Genomic DNA, 18,243 nt, shown 5'->3' with positions numbered 1-18,243 from the left:
AAAAAAATGGCACTTTTAAATCTTTTGTCTGTTTGTTTATATAGCGCTAGCCACCTTGAACTTTCAAGTGCTCTGTAGGGCTAGTTAATTTAAATTCTTACCTAACTGGTTTTAGCTGTGGTTTGAATGTCCTGGGAGGCAGGATAACAAAACTGATTAGAGAAGTTTGCCTTAGAAGCTGACTCCAAGGCTTACGTGAAGATTTCTTAGAACTTTTGGGACTTTTCTAGCAGTGTTAGGATAGGAAAGTAGTGAAGTGATGGTTTCCAAGAAAACGTGCCTGAGATCAAAATCTCAGGTGATTTTGCTTGGCTCCCAAAAAAAGCTTTCCCGTGGATTTAAGAAACTGGTGGCCATCCTAAGGACTCTTAAGTGGCTGCTGCGTCACCAGGTTTTTATATTAGAAAGATATTTAGATAGAAGGTCTTTTGTCTACACCTGCGCAGGCAGTCGGAGGTGGTTAGGGGGCAGAGAGGCCTTCAGGTGACGTCAGGGAGTAGCCCTGACCAGAAAGCTTCACTTGCCTTTCTGTCTTTAACGTCCTCACGGGAAGACTCAGACCGGAAATAAAAGGAGGAAAATAGAAGAGATTTGCCAGGCCCCACGAGTGGGGTGGCTTGGGGGCACAGCTGCCTTTTTAGTCTCCTGATGGTAGACGAAAGAAAGAGAGATTTCTGTTGCTCTCCTGGTGGGAGAGATACTCACGAATTCTGCGTTTCAGGGGGCACCAGCTGCTGGCTGGCGCGGAGTTCAGAGGCTCTCATGTTGGGCGCCAGATAAGGGCGCGCAGGTTTCGCGGAGCGCCAGCTGCTGCCTGGTGCCTGTCTCTCGTGCGCCGCTGGAGCGGGTCCCACGCTCTGTGTTGCTGAGGGTCTCCACAACTACTGGATGCTGGCGACTCTACTGGTCACTGCGCTTCCAGGTGTGTTCCGTTCCAAGCTACCGGGCACTCCCTCTAGGTTCGAGATCCGTCGGCCGCCGGGTCACGAGGGGAGGTGCAGGAACGGGTGAAAGCAGGATCTTCACGAGTCGTTGTTTATGAAGGGACAGCCCCCTCCGGAGAGACTGAATAAGAGACTGGTACAGCTCAGCTCTTGATGCAGCTCCAATTTATTAAGGGGAAAACCGGGATATTTATAGTGTTAAGGCAGTGGCAAAAGCCTTAGTTGATAGGTGCTTTGTAGGATGCCCCATTTACATGTGGTGGTGGGCTTCTGCCAGGCTGTCAGACATTGCCTGATTATCACACAGGAAAACCTGACAGTTCCTATGCCAGAGGCCATGTATCTGTGACGGCTATATCAAAGATGAGTCAGGAAGAGAGTGGGGGGGGCGCCCTGCTGAGAAAAGGAGTCTCTGCATAAGAACACCAAGCCCCTTGGGCTATCTGGACATGGAGAGACTTCGACTTAACACAGCAGGGGTCCCCAACATAAGGTAATACCTTAGGGTGGTTTTAATTTGCATGCCAGTAATTATTAACGATGTTGAACACTTTTTGAGATGTTTCTTAGCCATCTCTATTTCTTCCTTTGAGAACTCTATGTTTAGAGATTTAGCCCATCTTTTAATTTGGGTCATTTTGTTTCTCGATTCTTTGTTTCTTTAGTTCTTTATATATTCTGGATGTTAAACTCCTGTCAGATGTGTCACTGGTGAAGTTTTTTCCCCATTCTGTGGGTTTTCTCTTCACTTTTTTGATTGTTTTGTTGTACAGAAGCTTTTTCGTTTAATGAGGTCCCACTGATTGCTGACCTTAATTCGTGAGCAACTTCTCTATGAGTTAGAAAATCCTTTCCTACACCTACATCTTGTAGGTTACTGCCAATATTTTCTTCTAATAGTTTCAGGGTTTCCAGTTTCACATGGAGGTCTTTGATACATTTGGTTTGACTTTTGTACAAGGTGAAAGATAAGGATCTAGTTTCATTCTTCTACAGGTACAGATCCAGTTTTGCCAGCACCACTTTTTGAAGATGCTGTCTTTCCTCCAATGTGTGTTCTTGGCACCTTTGCCAAATATCAGGTGGCTGAAATTGCATGTACTCGGGTTTGGATCTTCAATGATGTTCCGTTGATCTATGTGTCTATTTTCTTGCCAGTACCATGCTGTTTTTATGACTATAGCTGTAGAGTGTACTTTGAGATCTTGTATAGTAATCCCCCCAGCATTGCTCTTTGTGCTTAAGGTTGCTTTGGCTATCCGGGGTCTTTTGTGCTTCCACAGGAATTTAAGGATGTATTTTTCTAATTCTGTGAAGTATGTCATGGGGATTTTGATTGAGATTGCATTGAATCTACATATTGCTTTTCGTAGAATGGTCATTTTAAGAATATTGATTCTTCCAATCCATGAACATGGGATGTGCTTCTATCTCCTGGTGTCTTCCTCAATCTCTTTCTTTAACAATTTACAATTTTCATTGTGGAGATCTTTGGTGTCTTTGGTCAGATTTATTCCAAGATATTTTTTTGCATCAATTGTGAATGGGAGCATTTCCTGCTATTCTTTCTCCAATTGCTTGTTATTGGTATATAGACAATCAATCTGTGTCTTTTATTCTAAGGACACCAGTTATATTGAATTACAGCCCTATGTTATTCCTTTGAGTCATGCCCTTTGAACCAACCCCATTTTCAATAATGTATTCCCGAGTAAGGGACTAGGGGTTAGAGCTTCAGCATATGATTTTGAGAAGGATATGGCACAACTCATAAGAGGGATATAAGACTTCTGGATCTATTCTTTCCATTTCTTTCCATTTTTATATATTTGAGAGTATATAAAAATAGGAAGTTATCAAAAGGTTTAAGTACATAAAAATTGAATTTCATAATTAAAAGTCCATTACATGACTTTCGTTAAACTTTCAATATTAATGTGACAATGAATTGTTATTAAGTAAAACCATGTACAAGCAAAGTTTTTAAGATTAAATTGTTATGTAACATAAGCCAATAAAATGTTTATTGATTCACATGTCATCTAGCATGAACTAAAAAGAATCCCGTTAAGAGGAAATGATATATTTGTGTTTCAACTCCATTACATCTGGAACAAAATTTAGGCCAAATTGGAAATTAAATGGCTTCACAGTTTTGATAGAGAGGAAATATGCTTAGGATCTCCAGGAAGAACTGTCAAGCCCTTAGCTGTAGAAATTATTTGAAGGGTCCTAGGTTTTGCATAGATAACATTAATTGCCCTCATTTCCCTGATAATAAAACCTAATCATGATGTGACTGATGTATTTTCTTTAAACAAATGGAAAGATTTGCCTTATAGTTCATGTTGTACAAATAAGATATATTATCTGATCTGAGGATGTAGCTCATTGGAAGAGTGCTCGTGTGTGGTTTTCATAGCCAGGGTTGGCTGTCCAGGCTGTAAAGGATTTTTGGCTTTGTCACATGCAGTGGTTAATTTCACTTGTCATCTTGGCAGGATTTGGAATTCCCTGGGAAGGCAGTTTCAGTGAGGAACTTTCTAGGTTGTGTTGGCCGGTGGCACATCTGTGAGGGAGTCTCTTGATTGGGCTAATTCAGGTGGTAAGATTCACCCTAAATGTGGGCAGCACTATTTCCCAGATTTGGTCCTGAACTGGATCAGAAGCAGAGAGGAAGATGAGCACATGCATCCATTTCTCTCTTCTGAGGGAAGATGTGATGGGAGCACATGCATCCACTACCATCCTCTAAGTGAGCATGTCATGTGACCACTATGAAGCTCCTGCTGCCTTGATTGGACTGTAACTTGGAACTGTGAGCCACAATACACACGTACTCATACACATTGCTATGGTATGCATATACACAAACACTGTCACCCCAGTTCTCTCAGGGTCCCTTGCTCCTGATGCAGATAGACAAACCACATAACACATCTTTATCTGAATTTTGCATAGTTTAAACCTTTGAAGAGGGAGAGACTTACAAAGAAACAAACACCCTATGAACACCCAACAACCAGCATGGCATGGCTGCCCTGCCGTTCCAGATTGCTTTTGCCATGGTCTGCCTCATCTCAAGACCCCACATGTCCACTCACTCCACAGAGTTCCATGAGGCGTCCACGGGGTCCTTGCGAGGTCCCCCAGTGCCCCGCAAGGGCCAGGGCAGGCTGGCTCACTTGCTCCCTCTTCCCTGCTTCCCAGTGTGGTGCCAATCCTTTCTTTCCAATCTCCTCTCATGCTAGGCTCCACCCTTCTTCCCAGGGTGCCCTGTCCTAGCCCATGGTGCTTTAGAAGTCCGGGAAGAATAAATCATTTTCAGGCTACACACACATGCAGACATACACACATGCACATACACATACAGACATGCAAACACACAAACATAAGCATGTACATACATGTTTAGGGCCTAGGCCATTAGTAGATACCACATGTAAATTGATTCTCTTGAATAAAGGACAATGCATGTTTCACACCATCTAGTCTCACTTTCAATTCCCCTTCACATACCTAGTTTCTAATCTGCATTTTTATAAAGAATAGCAGTCATTTGTTTTAAAATGTTATTTAGCCTATATGAAATACATACTGACCTTTAAGACTATTTTCTTATGTCATAAAGTAAATACAGGCTTGTATATTCTTTGCTTTATATTTTAAAATATAAATTTTTTACACACTGAACTACTGATTTCTTATTCCCTGAAATAAAACAAGTGTTCATGCAATCAAATGCACACTCTGATGCACTTGAAAGTTAGCATTAATGTTTAGCTTGGGCTTCTGGTTCCACACAGAAAGACTTGAGAAGCATATTCAGGGAATCAGCTCAGGACTCTTTTCTCATTTTTATATTCATAGCTGAAAGTTTATATACTAGATCCACCAGAGTAATAAAATATGAAATGGACAGAAGAATATTTTAAAGTATATCAAGTACATGCATTGGAAAATTATATTTAAAACAGATATATATATATATATATAATCGTATTTTAAATGGACAGTATCAGGAATTGTATTATAGTGAACTAAATTACCTATTTGTTTTCACGTCACAAAACTGAGTAAATTGATTTGCTTTTCCTCAGTGATTCAAAGTGTTTTTTTCATGTAAGAAATAATAAAATTCCTAACAAATACTACAGTTCCTGACCTGTTTCCCATCTGACGTGCTATAGATTAGACTTCACGATGGTAATTAAGAGATGTTTCTGACCTGTTGAAGATTTTTTTTTCTGTTCTGCAACTAATCAGCACCTTTGTTCCAATGGAACCCTTCATCAGAAGCACACATTCATGTCTGTGTTAGTGAGTGGATTATTACAAGTGTCAGCTGCTATCTCATTGATGATGTTCCTGTTAATCTCAATGTACAGTAGAAACAGGGAAACTGATCAGAAACTAAGGCCTGCAGGAGGGGTTAAATGCCTTTGCTCAGGCCACAGTGAGAAGCACCAATCAGGCTCAGGGTTGTCTTGGGTGTTTGAAGCTCACCAGCAGACTTAGGTTCTCAAAGCTTGCATATTTCAATGTAAAGATGAAAACCTAAGTAATTGGATTAAAACCTAAGTAATATTCAAGATTTGCCTGTCAAAATGTTTTACTGCATTCTTCCATGGAACTCCAAGGCCTAGCTTTGAAGACATTCCTATCTGAAGAGGCACTGTCTCCATTTCATGTTATGATGTGAGACAGCTGCCAGCATTCCAGTGGAATTCAGGTCTCCTTCACAGAATGGCTTGGGAAGAAAAAATTTCAATTTCATGAAGATATCATAAAGGACTCTTGATGTAGAATTAAGAAATCATGAGCGTGCGGAAGAGACAGCTAAGGAAACTGAGGCGCAAATTGCAGAGAGGAACTTTACCAAGAGATCACACTCTCCTATGCTAACATTTTCCAAAGACCAGCTGTTAGAACTGTGCTGTGAACTCCAGACCTTAGGACTTTGATTCACCCTCTCTCTGTAGAGTTCAGCACTTGGTAAATAGCTGTATGTCATTCACTGTAGCCACAGTAAGCATTTAAATTACTTCATGTGTCCTGTAACTGGGAATTGTTGCTTTAATGGATGTTTCTCTCTACATATACACTTTTTTTCTCTATCTCTCTGTAAAATTACTTCTAAGGACCACCCACAGTGCCTTCTGCAACTTCCGTTCAGGAAGACGTGTCTTTAGTAAAATGTACTAGCCACTCTGTTGGCTTTTGTATACACTGTCATTTTACATATAATAAAACCGAGCCATTCTTGAACCAATCAGAATTCCAGAATTCACCCATTATCTTTACAAGAACGCTACTATCCTCATTTTCCAGCTGGGAAATCTAAAGAAGAGAGTGGCTAAGAAATATTTGCCAGGTGTGCTGGATAGCTTTAATTGTCAATTTGACATACCTGGGTAGAGGGAGCCTTTGTTGGGGAGTTGTCTCCATTGAACTGGCCTCTGTCCATGTCTGTAGGACATTTTCGTGATTGTTAAGTGATGTGAGAGGGCCCAGCCCACTGTGGGTGGTGCCACCCCTGGGCAGGTGGACCTGTGTTGTATAAGAAAACAGGTTGAGTATGGGCCAGGGGAGCAAGCCAGTAAGCAGCATTCCTCCATGGACTGTATCCAGCACCTGCCTCCAGGTTCCTACCCTGAGCTCCTACATTGGGCTCCCAGATGAACTGTGACCTGGGAGATGTATGCCAAATAAACCCTTTCTGCTCCAAGTTAGTATTGGTCAGAGTATTTTGTGACAGCAATGGAGAAACAAACTAGAACACCAGGTCACATGAATTTTAAATGTATAGATATGGAGGTAAATCTGAGTCCTGTGTCCTATTCTGCTGTCCTGGGTGGAGACAGGTTGTGTGACTTGCCAGCCACTGACACACTAACTTGGACCTGTATGTGTTCTCAGAGATGTGTGTATGAAGGACCTGGACGGGGCTGTGCTTGTAACTTTTGTAAACAGAACTTTTGTAAACAGAGCTTTCCCTTCCCTGACCTCCATACCCCCTACCAGAACAGAGCTCTTAACTATAAAGATGGAAAGATAACTATATCGGTTATTTTATTTATTTATTTTGTGTGTGTGTGTGTGTGTGTGTGTGTGTGTGTGTGTGTGTGTGTATTTCATACAGAACGCCTCAAACAATCTTAATCATCTTTATACTTCCATCCCCACTGGCACCCTCGCAGAGGCCCCCACCCCCACTGGATGACCATATACTTGGTCATCCCTGTTAAGGCCTACTGGGTTGTCAGTGTCCCTAGTCGTTCCCCAGTGCAAGTCCTGTCCACTAGGTCTAGTCAGCCTATCTAGAGTCCCTTGTTTTAGGAAGATCAGCTCTTGTTCATCTAGTAGCTATCAGTTGCCAACATTCCTGCAGATAAGATTGAGGTCTGCTGTTCATTTTCCCAGTTCCATGCTGAGTTACTGTCTGCCTGAGTTTGCATGGGACCTGTGTATGTAGACACCATTGCCATAGAATCATATGAGCAGGTTCCCAGGAGCTTGTAGGACTCTGTTTCCATATGATCATGCACCTCCTCCCTGGCTCTTAACCTTTCTGCTCTGTCTTCCATGATGGTCCCTGAGCCTTGGGTGGGAGAAGTTTAATAAAGGGATCCTGTCCAAGGACCAGCATTCAGCAGACTCCTTTGGCTATTTTTGACTTTTTGTGTTCCTGGCCCTCAGCTGCATGAAGAAACTTCATTACTGAGAACTGAGAGATTCATTAGTGTCCTCTTCACTATCCCTGTTCCATGTTCCATGAGTCTTAGGTGTAGAGGTTGTATTGTCAATGTGTCACTTAGCCCTGGGAAATTCATAGACAATGTCTGTGTGTGACCAGTTGTGGTACTTGGAAATATTCTCTGACTGGTACAAAATGAGCTTCTTTGATGAGTGGTGACTGGGATACTTGTCTGTAAAGATAAGGATACACATTTTGCACGTAGTAAGAAGTCTCATTAGTCTAGTGATGTGACAGTCTTGGGGTTTTCTCTGAGATCTATGGCCACTCCAGCCATGTGTATTAGGTTATGTTTACATTACCACACTTGAGTTTCCTCCCTTTGAGTGGGCATTTAGTCGAATTAAGTAGTTGTTGATTGCCCCCAAGATAAGAGTGCCACTACTGTGCCAATGACATATGCTGTGCTGGCCATTCATGTGGTTGTTTGGTCTTGAAGCTGGTGCTGGGTCATCCATTGATGTTTTCCCTGGGTACCTTCATAGCACTTTCCAAAGCTATGAGAGCTAGCCTTCAGGGGAAGTGGTTGCAGGTCAGTTGTAGCTCTACTGTTCCAAACCCTGTGTCTGAAGTTTGGTCTGTCTTCTGTAGTAGGGTCTTACCTTCAAGTTCTGGGAGGCCATCAAGGGCTGTGGCAATAGCCTGAGTAAGTCTGGGAGTCTCCTAGACCCCCCTGGCCAGCAACTCAAAGGAAGGTCTCTCCTGTCTGGCACTGTTTCTTGCTATATAGCCTTTAGCTATATACATGGACTCATGTAAAAAAATGTATATATAATTTGTCAGTAGTTTGTTGGACTAATATGGTACCTCTGGTTTTTTAAAACTAGAGAGCCATTATTTATATCTCCTCTCTCTCTCTCTCTCTGTCTAACCCTTCCAAAATGGTTTCCCCATGTAAAGTACCCCCATTTTCCCCGTTTCTCCCTTGATAATACACATGGGCCAACCTCTCTTAAGCTCTTTCTCTGTATCCCCAAGTTTCCTTGTATATCCCCCCATTGAAATAACCCCATTTTTATCCATTTCTCTCTTAGTAATGCCTGTTTCCTACTGTTCTTCTCTCTCAGGTTCTTTCTTTTCCTTTACCTCCCTGGTTCCTCTTCATTGTCCTGGTTCCTGTAGTTATGTATGGATACATACTCACAAGGATTTGGTGCCAGGATCCACATATGAGGGAGGATATACATCATTTGTTTTTCTGAGTCTGTGTTACTTCACTTAGTGTAAGAGTTTCTAGTTCCATCCATTTACCTGGAAATTTCATGATTTCATCTTTACTGCTGAGTAGAATCCCATTGTGTAAATGTACCACATTTTTATTATCCACTCGTCAGTTGAGAGACACTTAGGTTGCTTCCATTTCTTAACTATTGTGAAAAGAGCAGCAACAAACATGGATGTACAAGTGTCTCTGCAATAAGATGTGTCCCTTGGGTATATGCCAAGGAGTGGTATAACTGGGTCAAATGATAGGTTAATATTTAGCTTTCTAAGGGCTCTCCAAATTGCTTTCCATAGTGGTTGCACAAGTTTGCAATCCCATCAGCAGTGGATGAGTGTTCCCCTTTCCCCACATCCTCTCCAACATTTGGTATCATTTGTTCTCTTGGTCTTAGCCAGTCTGACTGGGGTAAGATGGAATCTTAAAGTGATTTTAATTTGTATTTCCCTAATTACTAATGATGTTGAACACCTTTTAAGATGCTTCTTAGCCATCTTTATTTCTTCTTTTGAGAACTCTCTGTTCAACTCCTTAGCCCATCTTTTAATTGGGTTACTTCCTTTTTTGATTCTTTGCTGTTTTTTTTTAGCTCTTAATATATTCTGGGTGTTAAACCTCTTTCAGATGTATCACTAGTGAAAAATTTCTCCCACTCTGTGGATTTTCTCTTCATTTCCTTGATTGCTTCTTTTGTTGTACAGCGCTTCTTAGTTTAATGAGGTCCCATTTATTGATTCTTGAACTTATTTCCTGAGCAATTGTTGTCACCTTTAGAAAGTCCTTTCTTACACCTATATCTTGTAGGTTATTGCCAATGTTTTCTTCTAACAGTTTTAGAGTTTCAGATTTCATATTGAGGTCTTTGATCCATTTGGAGTTGACTTTTGTGGTGAAAGACAGAGGTATAGTTTCATCTTCTACAGGTTGAGATTTAATTTTGGCAGCACTGTTTGCTGAAGATGCTGTCTTTCCTCCAGTGAATGTTCTTGGCCCCTTCATCAAATATCAGGTAGCTGAAACTGCATGCACTCATATTTGGGTCTTCAATCTTGTTCCATTTACCTACAGGTTTGTTTTTTACCTGTGTCATGTGGTTTTTATGACTATAGCTATGCAATACAGTTTAAAATCTAGTATAGTAATCCCCCCAGCATTGCTCTTAGTGCTCAGTGTTGCTTTGGCTATCCGGGATTTTGTGCTTCCATATGAATCTTAGGATGTTTTTTTTTCCAATTCTGCGAAGAATGTCATGGGGAGTTTGATTGGCATTGCATTGAATCTATAAATGGCTTTTGGTAGGATGGTCATTTATATAGTGCTAAATATTGCAATTCATGAGCATGGGAGGTGCTTTCATCTTCTGGTGTCTTCCTCAATCTCTTTCTTTAAAGATTTAAAATTTTCAGTGTAGAGGCCTTTAATGTCTTTGGTCAAGTTTATTCTGAGAAGCAGGACTAAAGCAATCTGGCCACTCCAATATAAAATCAAAAGAGAGAACCTGAAGCCTAGACCAACCAGCTTTTCATACCCAACAAGTAAACAACAAAGGCACATAAAATGTACAAACAGAAACAGACCTAAACTCAACACAGGAAGGCTTGAGTCACACAAAAATCAGAAACTGCAAAAGAAATCCACATTCCTAAGTCACAGCGGAAAAAAATAAAAACATGAAAAAATCCAAATAATATGTCCCCACCAAGTACCAACAGCCTATATAAGAGTATAATGAGAAACCCCTAGAGATAACACAGGACATGGAATTCCAAAGAAAAAATATAAATATGATAAAAGAATTCAATGAATTTAAAGACCACACAAACAAAGAAATCAAAGAACTAAAAGAATATAGGGGAACACACGAACAACCAAATCAAGGAACTAAACGAAGATAGGGATAAACTTATGAATGAATTCACAAAAGAAACATTGAAGAAAACTCAGGCAGAAATGAAGAAGGAAGTGCAAAACTCAATAAGCCAACTTGAAATGACAGAAGAACCCTTCACCAATGAAATGAATGAAATAGAAAACAGAATATCAAGACTGGAAGATAAAGCTGATGAATTAGACTGCTCAAGCAAAGATTGAAAAATCCAAGAAAATACAAGAATGGACTATGCTGGAACTGTGTGACACCATAAAGAGACCAAATTTACACATTATAGGTATAGGGGAATGAGAAGAATCTCAGGATAATGGTATGGGACAGATCTTCAACAGCATTGTAGTAGAAAATTTCCCCAAATTAAAGCTGCTCAAGCAAAGATTGAAAAATCCAAGAAAATACAAGAATGGACTATGCTGGAACTGTGTGACACCATAAAGAGACCAAATTTACACATTATAGGTATAGGGGAATGAGAAGAATCTCAGGATAATGGTATGGGACAGATCTTCAACAGCATTGTAGTAGAAAATTTCCCCAAATTAAAGAAAGACATGCCCATACAAATACAAGAAGTACATAGAACAGCAAATAGACAGGAACAGAAAAGAAACTCTCCATGGCATATCACAGTAAAAACACTAAATGTATAGGACAGAGAACAAATACTGAAATCTGCAAAAAGAAAAACAAGTCACATATAAAGAAAACCCCATCAAAATTATAGCTGCCTTTTCAGTGCAAACTATGAAAGCCAGAAGACCCTGCACCAAAGTATCCTCAGTTCTAAATGACCATAGATACCAACTCAAAATACTTTACCCAGCAAAAAAATATATTATAGTTGAAGTGGAAAGAAAAGTCTTCCATAACATAAATAGGCTGAGAGAATTCATGTCCATAAAGCCAGCCCTTTAGAGAATTCTTGAAGCAATACAAAGTCCTGAAGAAAGGAACAACTATACCAAAGTGGTAACAGAAAGAAACTAAATGAAGGTGTAACTGTGGAAGCACACAGACCAAGAATACAAACAGAAATCAAAATGAATCAACACCTATCTTTCATTAATAACTTTAAATATCAATGGACTGAACTCTCTAGTCAAAAGGCTAGTTGAATGGATATCTTTCATTAATAACTTTAAATATCAATGGACTGAACTCCCTAGTCAAAAGGCTAGTTGAATGGACTGAGAAACAAAACACATCTGAAGCCTGTCTCTAAGAAACCCATCTCACTTTCAGTGATAGGCAGTACCTTAAGGTGAAAGGATGGGAAAAAAATTCCAAACAAATGGTGCTAGGAAAAAAGCAGGAGCTGCAATTCTAGTATCCGACAAAATAGACTTTAAACTAAAACTAATCAGAAGAGATAAAGAGGGTCACTTCATTCTGACCAAAGGAACAATTGACCAAGAAAATATTACAATCATGAACATATATGCACCAAACTCTGGTGCACCCAACTTCATAAAAATACTGCAGGACTTTAAGACCCAGATTAACCCCAACTCATTAATAGTAGGGGACTTCAATACCCCATTGTCTCCATTAGATGGGTGAACAGGACAGAGAATAAACAGAGAGACATCTTAATTAAACAATACCATGCCTGGACAGTCTGGGAAACTTTCTTCTGGTTCCCGTGGCACTAGCTGGGATACACAGATTGGATGTGCATGCTGAGTCCTGTCATTGTAATGGGGACCAGAGGAAGGGTCCCAGACCAGAGGGGAGAAACACTCCACCCCCTGCAGGGCCCTTCTTGCCTCCACTAAGCACAGGAAACTGCTCCAGCTTCCTTGTTGTCTTGAGCATCAGGCTTATTCACCATATCAAGCCAGACTTCTTAAGCAGAGTCCACATTTATGTATAAGTCATAGTGAACTGTCTCCTACTGTAACATCTGTTTCATTACCTTCTAGTTTAATTTCTGTTATTGTGATAAAACACTCTGACCAAAGAAAGTTAGGAAGGAAAGAGTTTATTTGACTTATACTTCTAGGTCATAGCCCATCATTTAGGGAAGTCAGGGAAGGAACTCGAGCAGGAGCTTGAAACAGAAACCATGGAGGAGTGATTCTTGTTGTTTTCTTGCAGGTTCTTGCTTAGTTAGTTTTCTTATACAGCCCAGGACCAACTGCCCAGGGAATGGTGATGCCCACAATGGGGTGGGCACTTCTATGTCAGGCCAGTCTGATCTGGGCAATTTCTTAGCTGAAGCTCCCATCTCGGGTGATTCTAGGATATGTCAAGTTGACAGTTAAAGCTAATTGGGGTACTTTAAATCAGGGGTTCCTTACTAGGTACTGTCCTCTTTGTCCAACACTCTGTAAGTCCACGTCAATATATATTTTCCAGCAGTATATATGTACATATACATGTGTGTGAGAATCTTGCTATCCTCTGGATACATAAGCTACTTCATCCTGAACCCTGTTGTCTACTTCTTCAATGAAAGATATTGAAATTCCATCCTAGGTGTCATCTAGTAGACACAGAGAATGATGAGTCCATGAGAAAGTGAACATTCCCTTTGTCTTTATTTCCCTGTTGCTGTGCTAAAATATCCTGAAAAATTAACTTAAAGGAGGATGGGTTTATTTTGGCTCACTGCTTCAGGAAAAAGTTCAGCGTGGTGTGGAAGTGAAGGTGACAGGAGCTTGAGGCAGCTGGTCACACTGCATCTGCAGTCCGAAAGCAGAGAGCACTGAATACTCATGGCTCATCTCACTTTCTCCCTTTTAAACAGTTCAGAATCCCAGCCTAGGGGATGGTGCCACCCTCAGTAAGCAAGTCTTCCCACCTCAATTAACTTAACATAACCCACCGAGGTCATGCCCAGAGGCTGATCTCCCAACTTTATGTAGACCTCATAAAGTTGACAATTGAGATTAACCATCATCACAATTGCACTAATCAACTTGACACCCAAACACAGCACTTTAAACCATAACCTTCCACCTCTTTTCCCCAAAGTCTCGTGTTCATCTCATAGTGAAAAATATAATCTGTATTCAAAAGTCCCTGTAGTCTTTTAACAATTCCAACAGTTTAAAATTCCAAAGTCTCTGACTCAAGGCAATCTCCTAACTGTGAACACCTATAAAATAAAAAAACAAATTACATGCTTGTGACATACAATGGCACAGAGTAAACATTCCCATTCCATAATGAAAGAATCAAGAATTGGGGCATTGCAAGGAATGACTGGACCAAAGCAAGACAAAATTCCAGTAAATCAAACCACAAATCCTCCAGCTCCATGTCCAGTATCTGGAACTTGGCTTGTGATGCCCCACCCGTCCAGTTATGCTGCCTACTGAAAACATAAGTTCTCTCAGGCCAACTCCATTCCATACATGCAACTTTCCCTGGTGGATTCTGGCACCTCCAAAGTCCTGGCCTCACTAAATATTTACACAATAAAAGAGAGCCCAGGCCAGGATACCAGACTTCTTCCCTGCGAAGGCTGCTCAGGGTAATCCGAAATCTCAGGACTCTGTGTGTTTCATAGTCCCAAGAAGTCTTCTCCATCAAGAAGTTTTAGGATCCCATTCCACACCAATTAATTTCAAGTTTCTGATTTTAAACAATACTGGTGAGACTGAATTCAACTGGCATGGCATGTTAGCAACCCGTACCACTGAATTTTGCGGTTGGTTTTCGGCACGGAGAACTTCCAAAATTACTTTCAGTGGGGATGGAATTTTCCAGCTCTCTTTATGTTTTCAACTGATCATTTAAAGGGTTTTGTCTTTCCATCATTCGGCCTCCTTCTCTCCCTCCCTCTCTCATTCCCTCCATTCCTTCCCATTTTTTAAGCCTTCCAGTGCATTCAAGACTTCGTGTGTCACTGCTGCCTTGTAGACATTCTTTCTCTCATAATGATCAAGTTCTATAGTCATTTGGACTCCCAAGGTACAAGTTTCAATCTTCACTGCAGGTAAAGCTTTATAAAGAGTGACTCACTGCACAATGTGAATGCCTACCTCCCACCAGTCTGGGGCTCTGCAGGGTCGTCAAACCAACAGCACACCTACAGGAAGCCCCACACCCTGTCCTGGAAGTTTCATCCTCTAACCCACTCTGCTTTCAAACAGGGTCATCATCGTCATGATAAGAGCTAGAATTCCCACCAATAACATTTTAATAAGGAATACTGAATATAAGTAATTATTAGCTTTTGAAAGGATTGAGTAAGAGACCTCTGAAGAGTGCTTGAATAGTCAATGAATTGAGCTAGTACTGTGTCTGGAGCAGAGGGTAGATATTCAGACCATGAACAGTAAATACTTGGATCATTAAAGGATACAGAGAAATAGGGAACAATCTTGTGACCAATTTTTAAAAGTGAAATCAAACTTGCCACATGTCTGAACTGTGTAAACTGCCAGGACAGGTAGATTCGTTGGTGCCATGCTAAATTCCTCTGAAACTCAAAGACATAAATTAGCATGTTTCATGAAGTCAATCCATTGATAACCACAGATTATGCTTTTTATTAGAAGACAGTTTCTGGTAGAGAAAGACCAAACAGGGGCCATTAGCACAGGCTTTAAATCAGTGTGTCATGAGAATCATTCCTAGACAGATTTCTGTGGGAGACAAAAGGCTTCAAGATTTAATGGAGTGAAGGGGGAAGATCAGTCTCAACTCAGCTGGACTTTACCATTTAGACTTTCTGAAGGCACTGGACATTTCTGCTATCAGAGAAATACAACAAGACCCAGCATACAGGGCTCTGTAGCCACTGGCTGAGTAAGGTTTGGGAGCCTGGAGACTCCAAATTTATTTAATGTATTCGCTTAAAAATCTGATTTTTTTTCAATGATAGTCTAACAAACTATTTTTGTTTCCCAGCCAAGAGCAAAGTGAAATTTTTTAATGTGCTGTTTATCTTGGTCATTTAATGTGTCATTATTTTTTGGTTTTCATGCAGGCTGGAGCCAATGTCCTTCTGCAGGATGTGAATGGAAATATCCCATTAGATTATGCTGTCGAAGGGACAGAATCAAGCGCAATCCTGCTGGCATATCTGGATGAAAACGGTAGTATAATGCTTCCTTTTAAAACTCTGTAGAAAGAAATGCATTGGTAGAGATCATAAACATATATTCATTTTTACAAGATGGCCGGTGTGATTTCAGACCCTGCTGTTACCCTTTGAGGGTGTAGAATAGGACTTTTTACTATTTCATTTTTAATTTCTTGTTTGTTTAGTCAGCCCTGGCTTTTGCAGTCCAGCAGGAACCCAGAGAGAACCTTGAAAAAGCACCAAACAGCACCCTCCTGGGGTCCATAGTTAGTGGGATTAGGTTTTTAATTATGATCCTCCTCCCTAGGGAGGGGAAGGGAAGTGAACCAGCACAATTGAATTCTGAACTAATGAGAGCAAGGCCACCTCGAGTGCATCCTCCTGGACCAGGTGATCCCAGCAGGACATACGGCAGCAAGGACTACAGGCAGGAGTAGTGTGTGTGTGTGTGTGTGTGTGTGTGTGTGTGTGTGTGTGTGTCCACAGTACATACAGCGATACGTAGAAACATAAGCCCCATGAGAAGAAAGCCCAGCACCCAGCTGGCCCAAGGAGATGAGGCTGAGTCCCCCAGGTGTCACTGGCAAGGATGTTAATAGCACAGCTCCAGCATGAACAAGAATGCATGAGTCAGCCTAGTGAGGGGAGCCGGGGAGGCATTCCTCCTTTTGGTGGTATGGCTTCACAGAAGGCATCCTGCCCCTCTTCTTCCATAAGAAACTTAAGTGTAAACAACAGGAGTGTTCCAATTCCTTCCAAGATAACCACTAGCCAGAGAGAATGTTCTCAAATTTTCAGAGCCATTCTTGGCTGGCAACCACCATTTCTAGCTCCTGAAGGAGAGTTGACTTCAGCCCTGTCTTCCTAGCCTGTTCCGCCTCCTCCAACTCACTTGTCTCAAAAGTTTTATTTTGAGAGGAGCATAGAATAGTAATTAGTACTTAGCAGCCCTGAATGAACAAATCTAGTTTCATTAATTCAGGGAGCAAGTATGATTATATGGTGGTAGAAATGAGAAGCCCCTGGACTGAGGACCCTGAAGGAGAGGCTTGGGGCAGAAGCAGGCTGGCTGTGCCGTGTCCCATCCTGAGCTGCCCAGTAAGACGCTGTAAGGCCCTGCATTCAGTCATCCACCCCCCTTCAGAATCTCAGGATAACCATGTAGGAGACCTTGCTTGCTCTCTTCAAGCCCCACAAGCTGTAACTTGTTTGAGAAAAGTTCCTTAGTTCACCAGGAACAAAGCTTGACATCAAGTGGGTTTCCCAGTGGGAAGTTAATGACGCAGATCTTTGCAGCTCTTTCCAGGAGTTTTTGGAATTGCTTGGACATAGGGTGTCTGTAGTTAACACTTGTATTACTAAAAACTGGCCCAAAACGGGATCTCTAAAGTACTCTTTTTATTTTATTTTATTTTATTTTATTTTATTTTATTTTATTTTATTTTATTTTATTTTAATCTTTATCTATCTATCTATCTATCTATCTATCTATCTATCTATCTAGTTATTTATTTAGCTCTTTTGAGACAGGGTCTCCCTGTCACTTCGAGCTGGCCTGGCACTCCCTCTATAGACAAGGCTGGCCTTGATCTTACAGAGATCTGCCTGCCTCTGCCTCCCAAGTGCTGGGATTAAAGGTGTGGCTACCACATCTAGGTTCACATAGTGTTCTTGTTACCAAAATACCAATGGTGGCAGTTGGAAGGAGCTTAATGGACTCCACTACACTGATTCTACAGACATGGTGACCTCCACATCAACCAAGTTGCACATGTTGATTGTGCATAACCTTTTGTATATGCACTATACCTCAAAAAGATGACTTAAGAAATAAAGCATGCCCCAATATTAGCAGCTGATCACTGCTGGTTGAGGGAGAGCTGGTCTTCTTTAATGCAGTAACACTAAATAGGCTGACCCAGCTCCAGTGGGTGAACTCATATCATGGGAACTAGGGACACAACTTGGCTCAATAGGCCTTAACATACATGACAGAATGCATGAAATCTAATGGGGGGTTATGGGTGATACAGATAGGGGAGTGGGTCTAAATATGATTAAGATGTATTAATTGCACAAAAAGTCAATTGATGTATATTTTTAAAAAGAAACAAATCATGGGCTGGGGCTGTAGCTCAGTTAGTAGAATGCCTGCCTAGCATGCACAAAGTCCTGGGTTCAATCCCAGTACTACCTCAGTCAAGTGTGGTGGAGGACACCTGTAATCCAGCACTTGGGAGGTGAAGACTGGAGTATTGAGGGTTTAAGGTCATCTATGCCTATATAGTAAATTCAGGGCTAGCATGGACTATAAGAGACCCTTTCTCAAAAATGAAAGAGAGGAAGGAAGGAAGGAAGGAAGGAAGGAAGGAAGGAAGGAAGGAAGGAAGGAAG

The 18,243-nt window shown here is 41.1% G+C and overlaps 1 protein-coding gene across 1 annotated transcript in view; it reads left to right on the top strand.

Annotated features, from left to right (window-relative positions):
• The window catches only part of Myo16 (myosin XVI), a 497,779-nt gene that overhangs the window by 104,909 nt on the left and 374,627 nt on the right, over positions 1-18,243 (top strand). Inside the window, exon 4 of the mRNA XM_029557215.1 lies at positions 15,754-15,862. Within this exon, the coding sequence (XP_029413075.1) occupies positions 15,754-15,862 (109 nt within the window). The remainder of the gene's footprint in view (positions 1-15,753; positions 15,863-18,243) is intronic.

Source organism: Nannospalax galili, unplaced genomic scaffold (genome assembly GCF_000622305.1).
Source record: "Nannospalax galili isolate Female #2095 unplaced genomic scaffold, S.galili_v1.0 scaffold267, whole genome shotgun sequence".
In the NCBI taxonomy this organism is placed as follows: domain Eukaryota; kingdom Metazoa; phylum Chordata; class Mammalia; order Rodentia; family Spalacidae; genus Nannospalax; species Nannospalax galili.
Note: the sequence above shows the minus strand (reverse complement) of the source record. Positions and strands in the feature narration are given on the sequence as shown.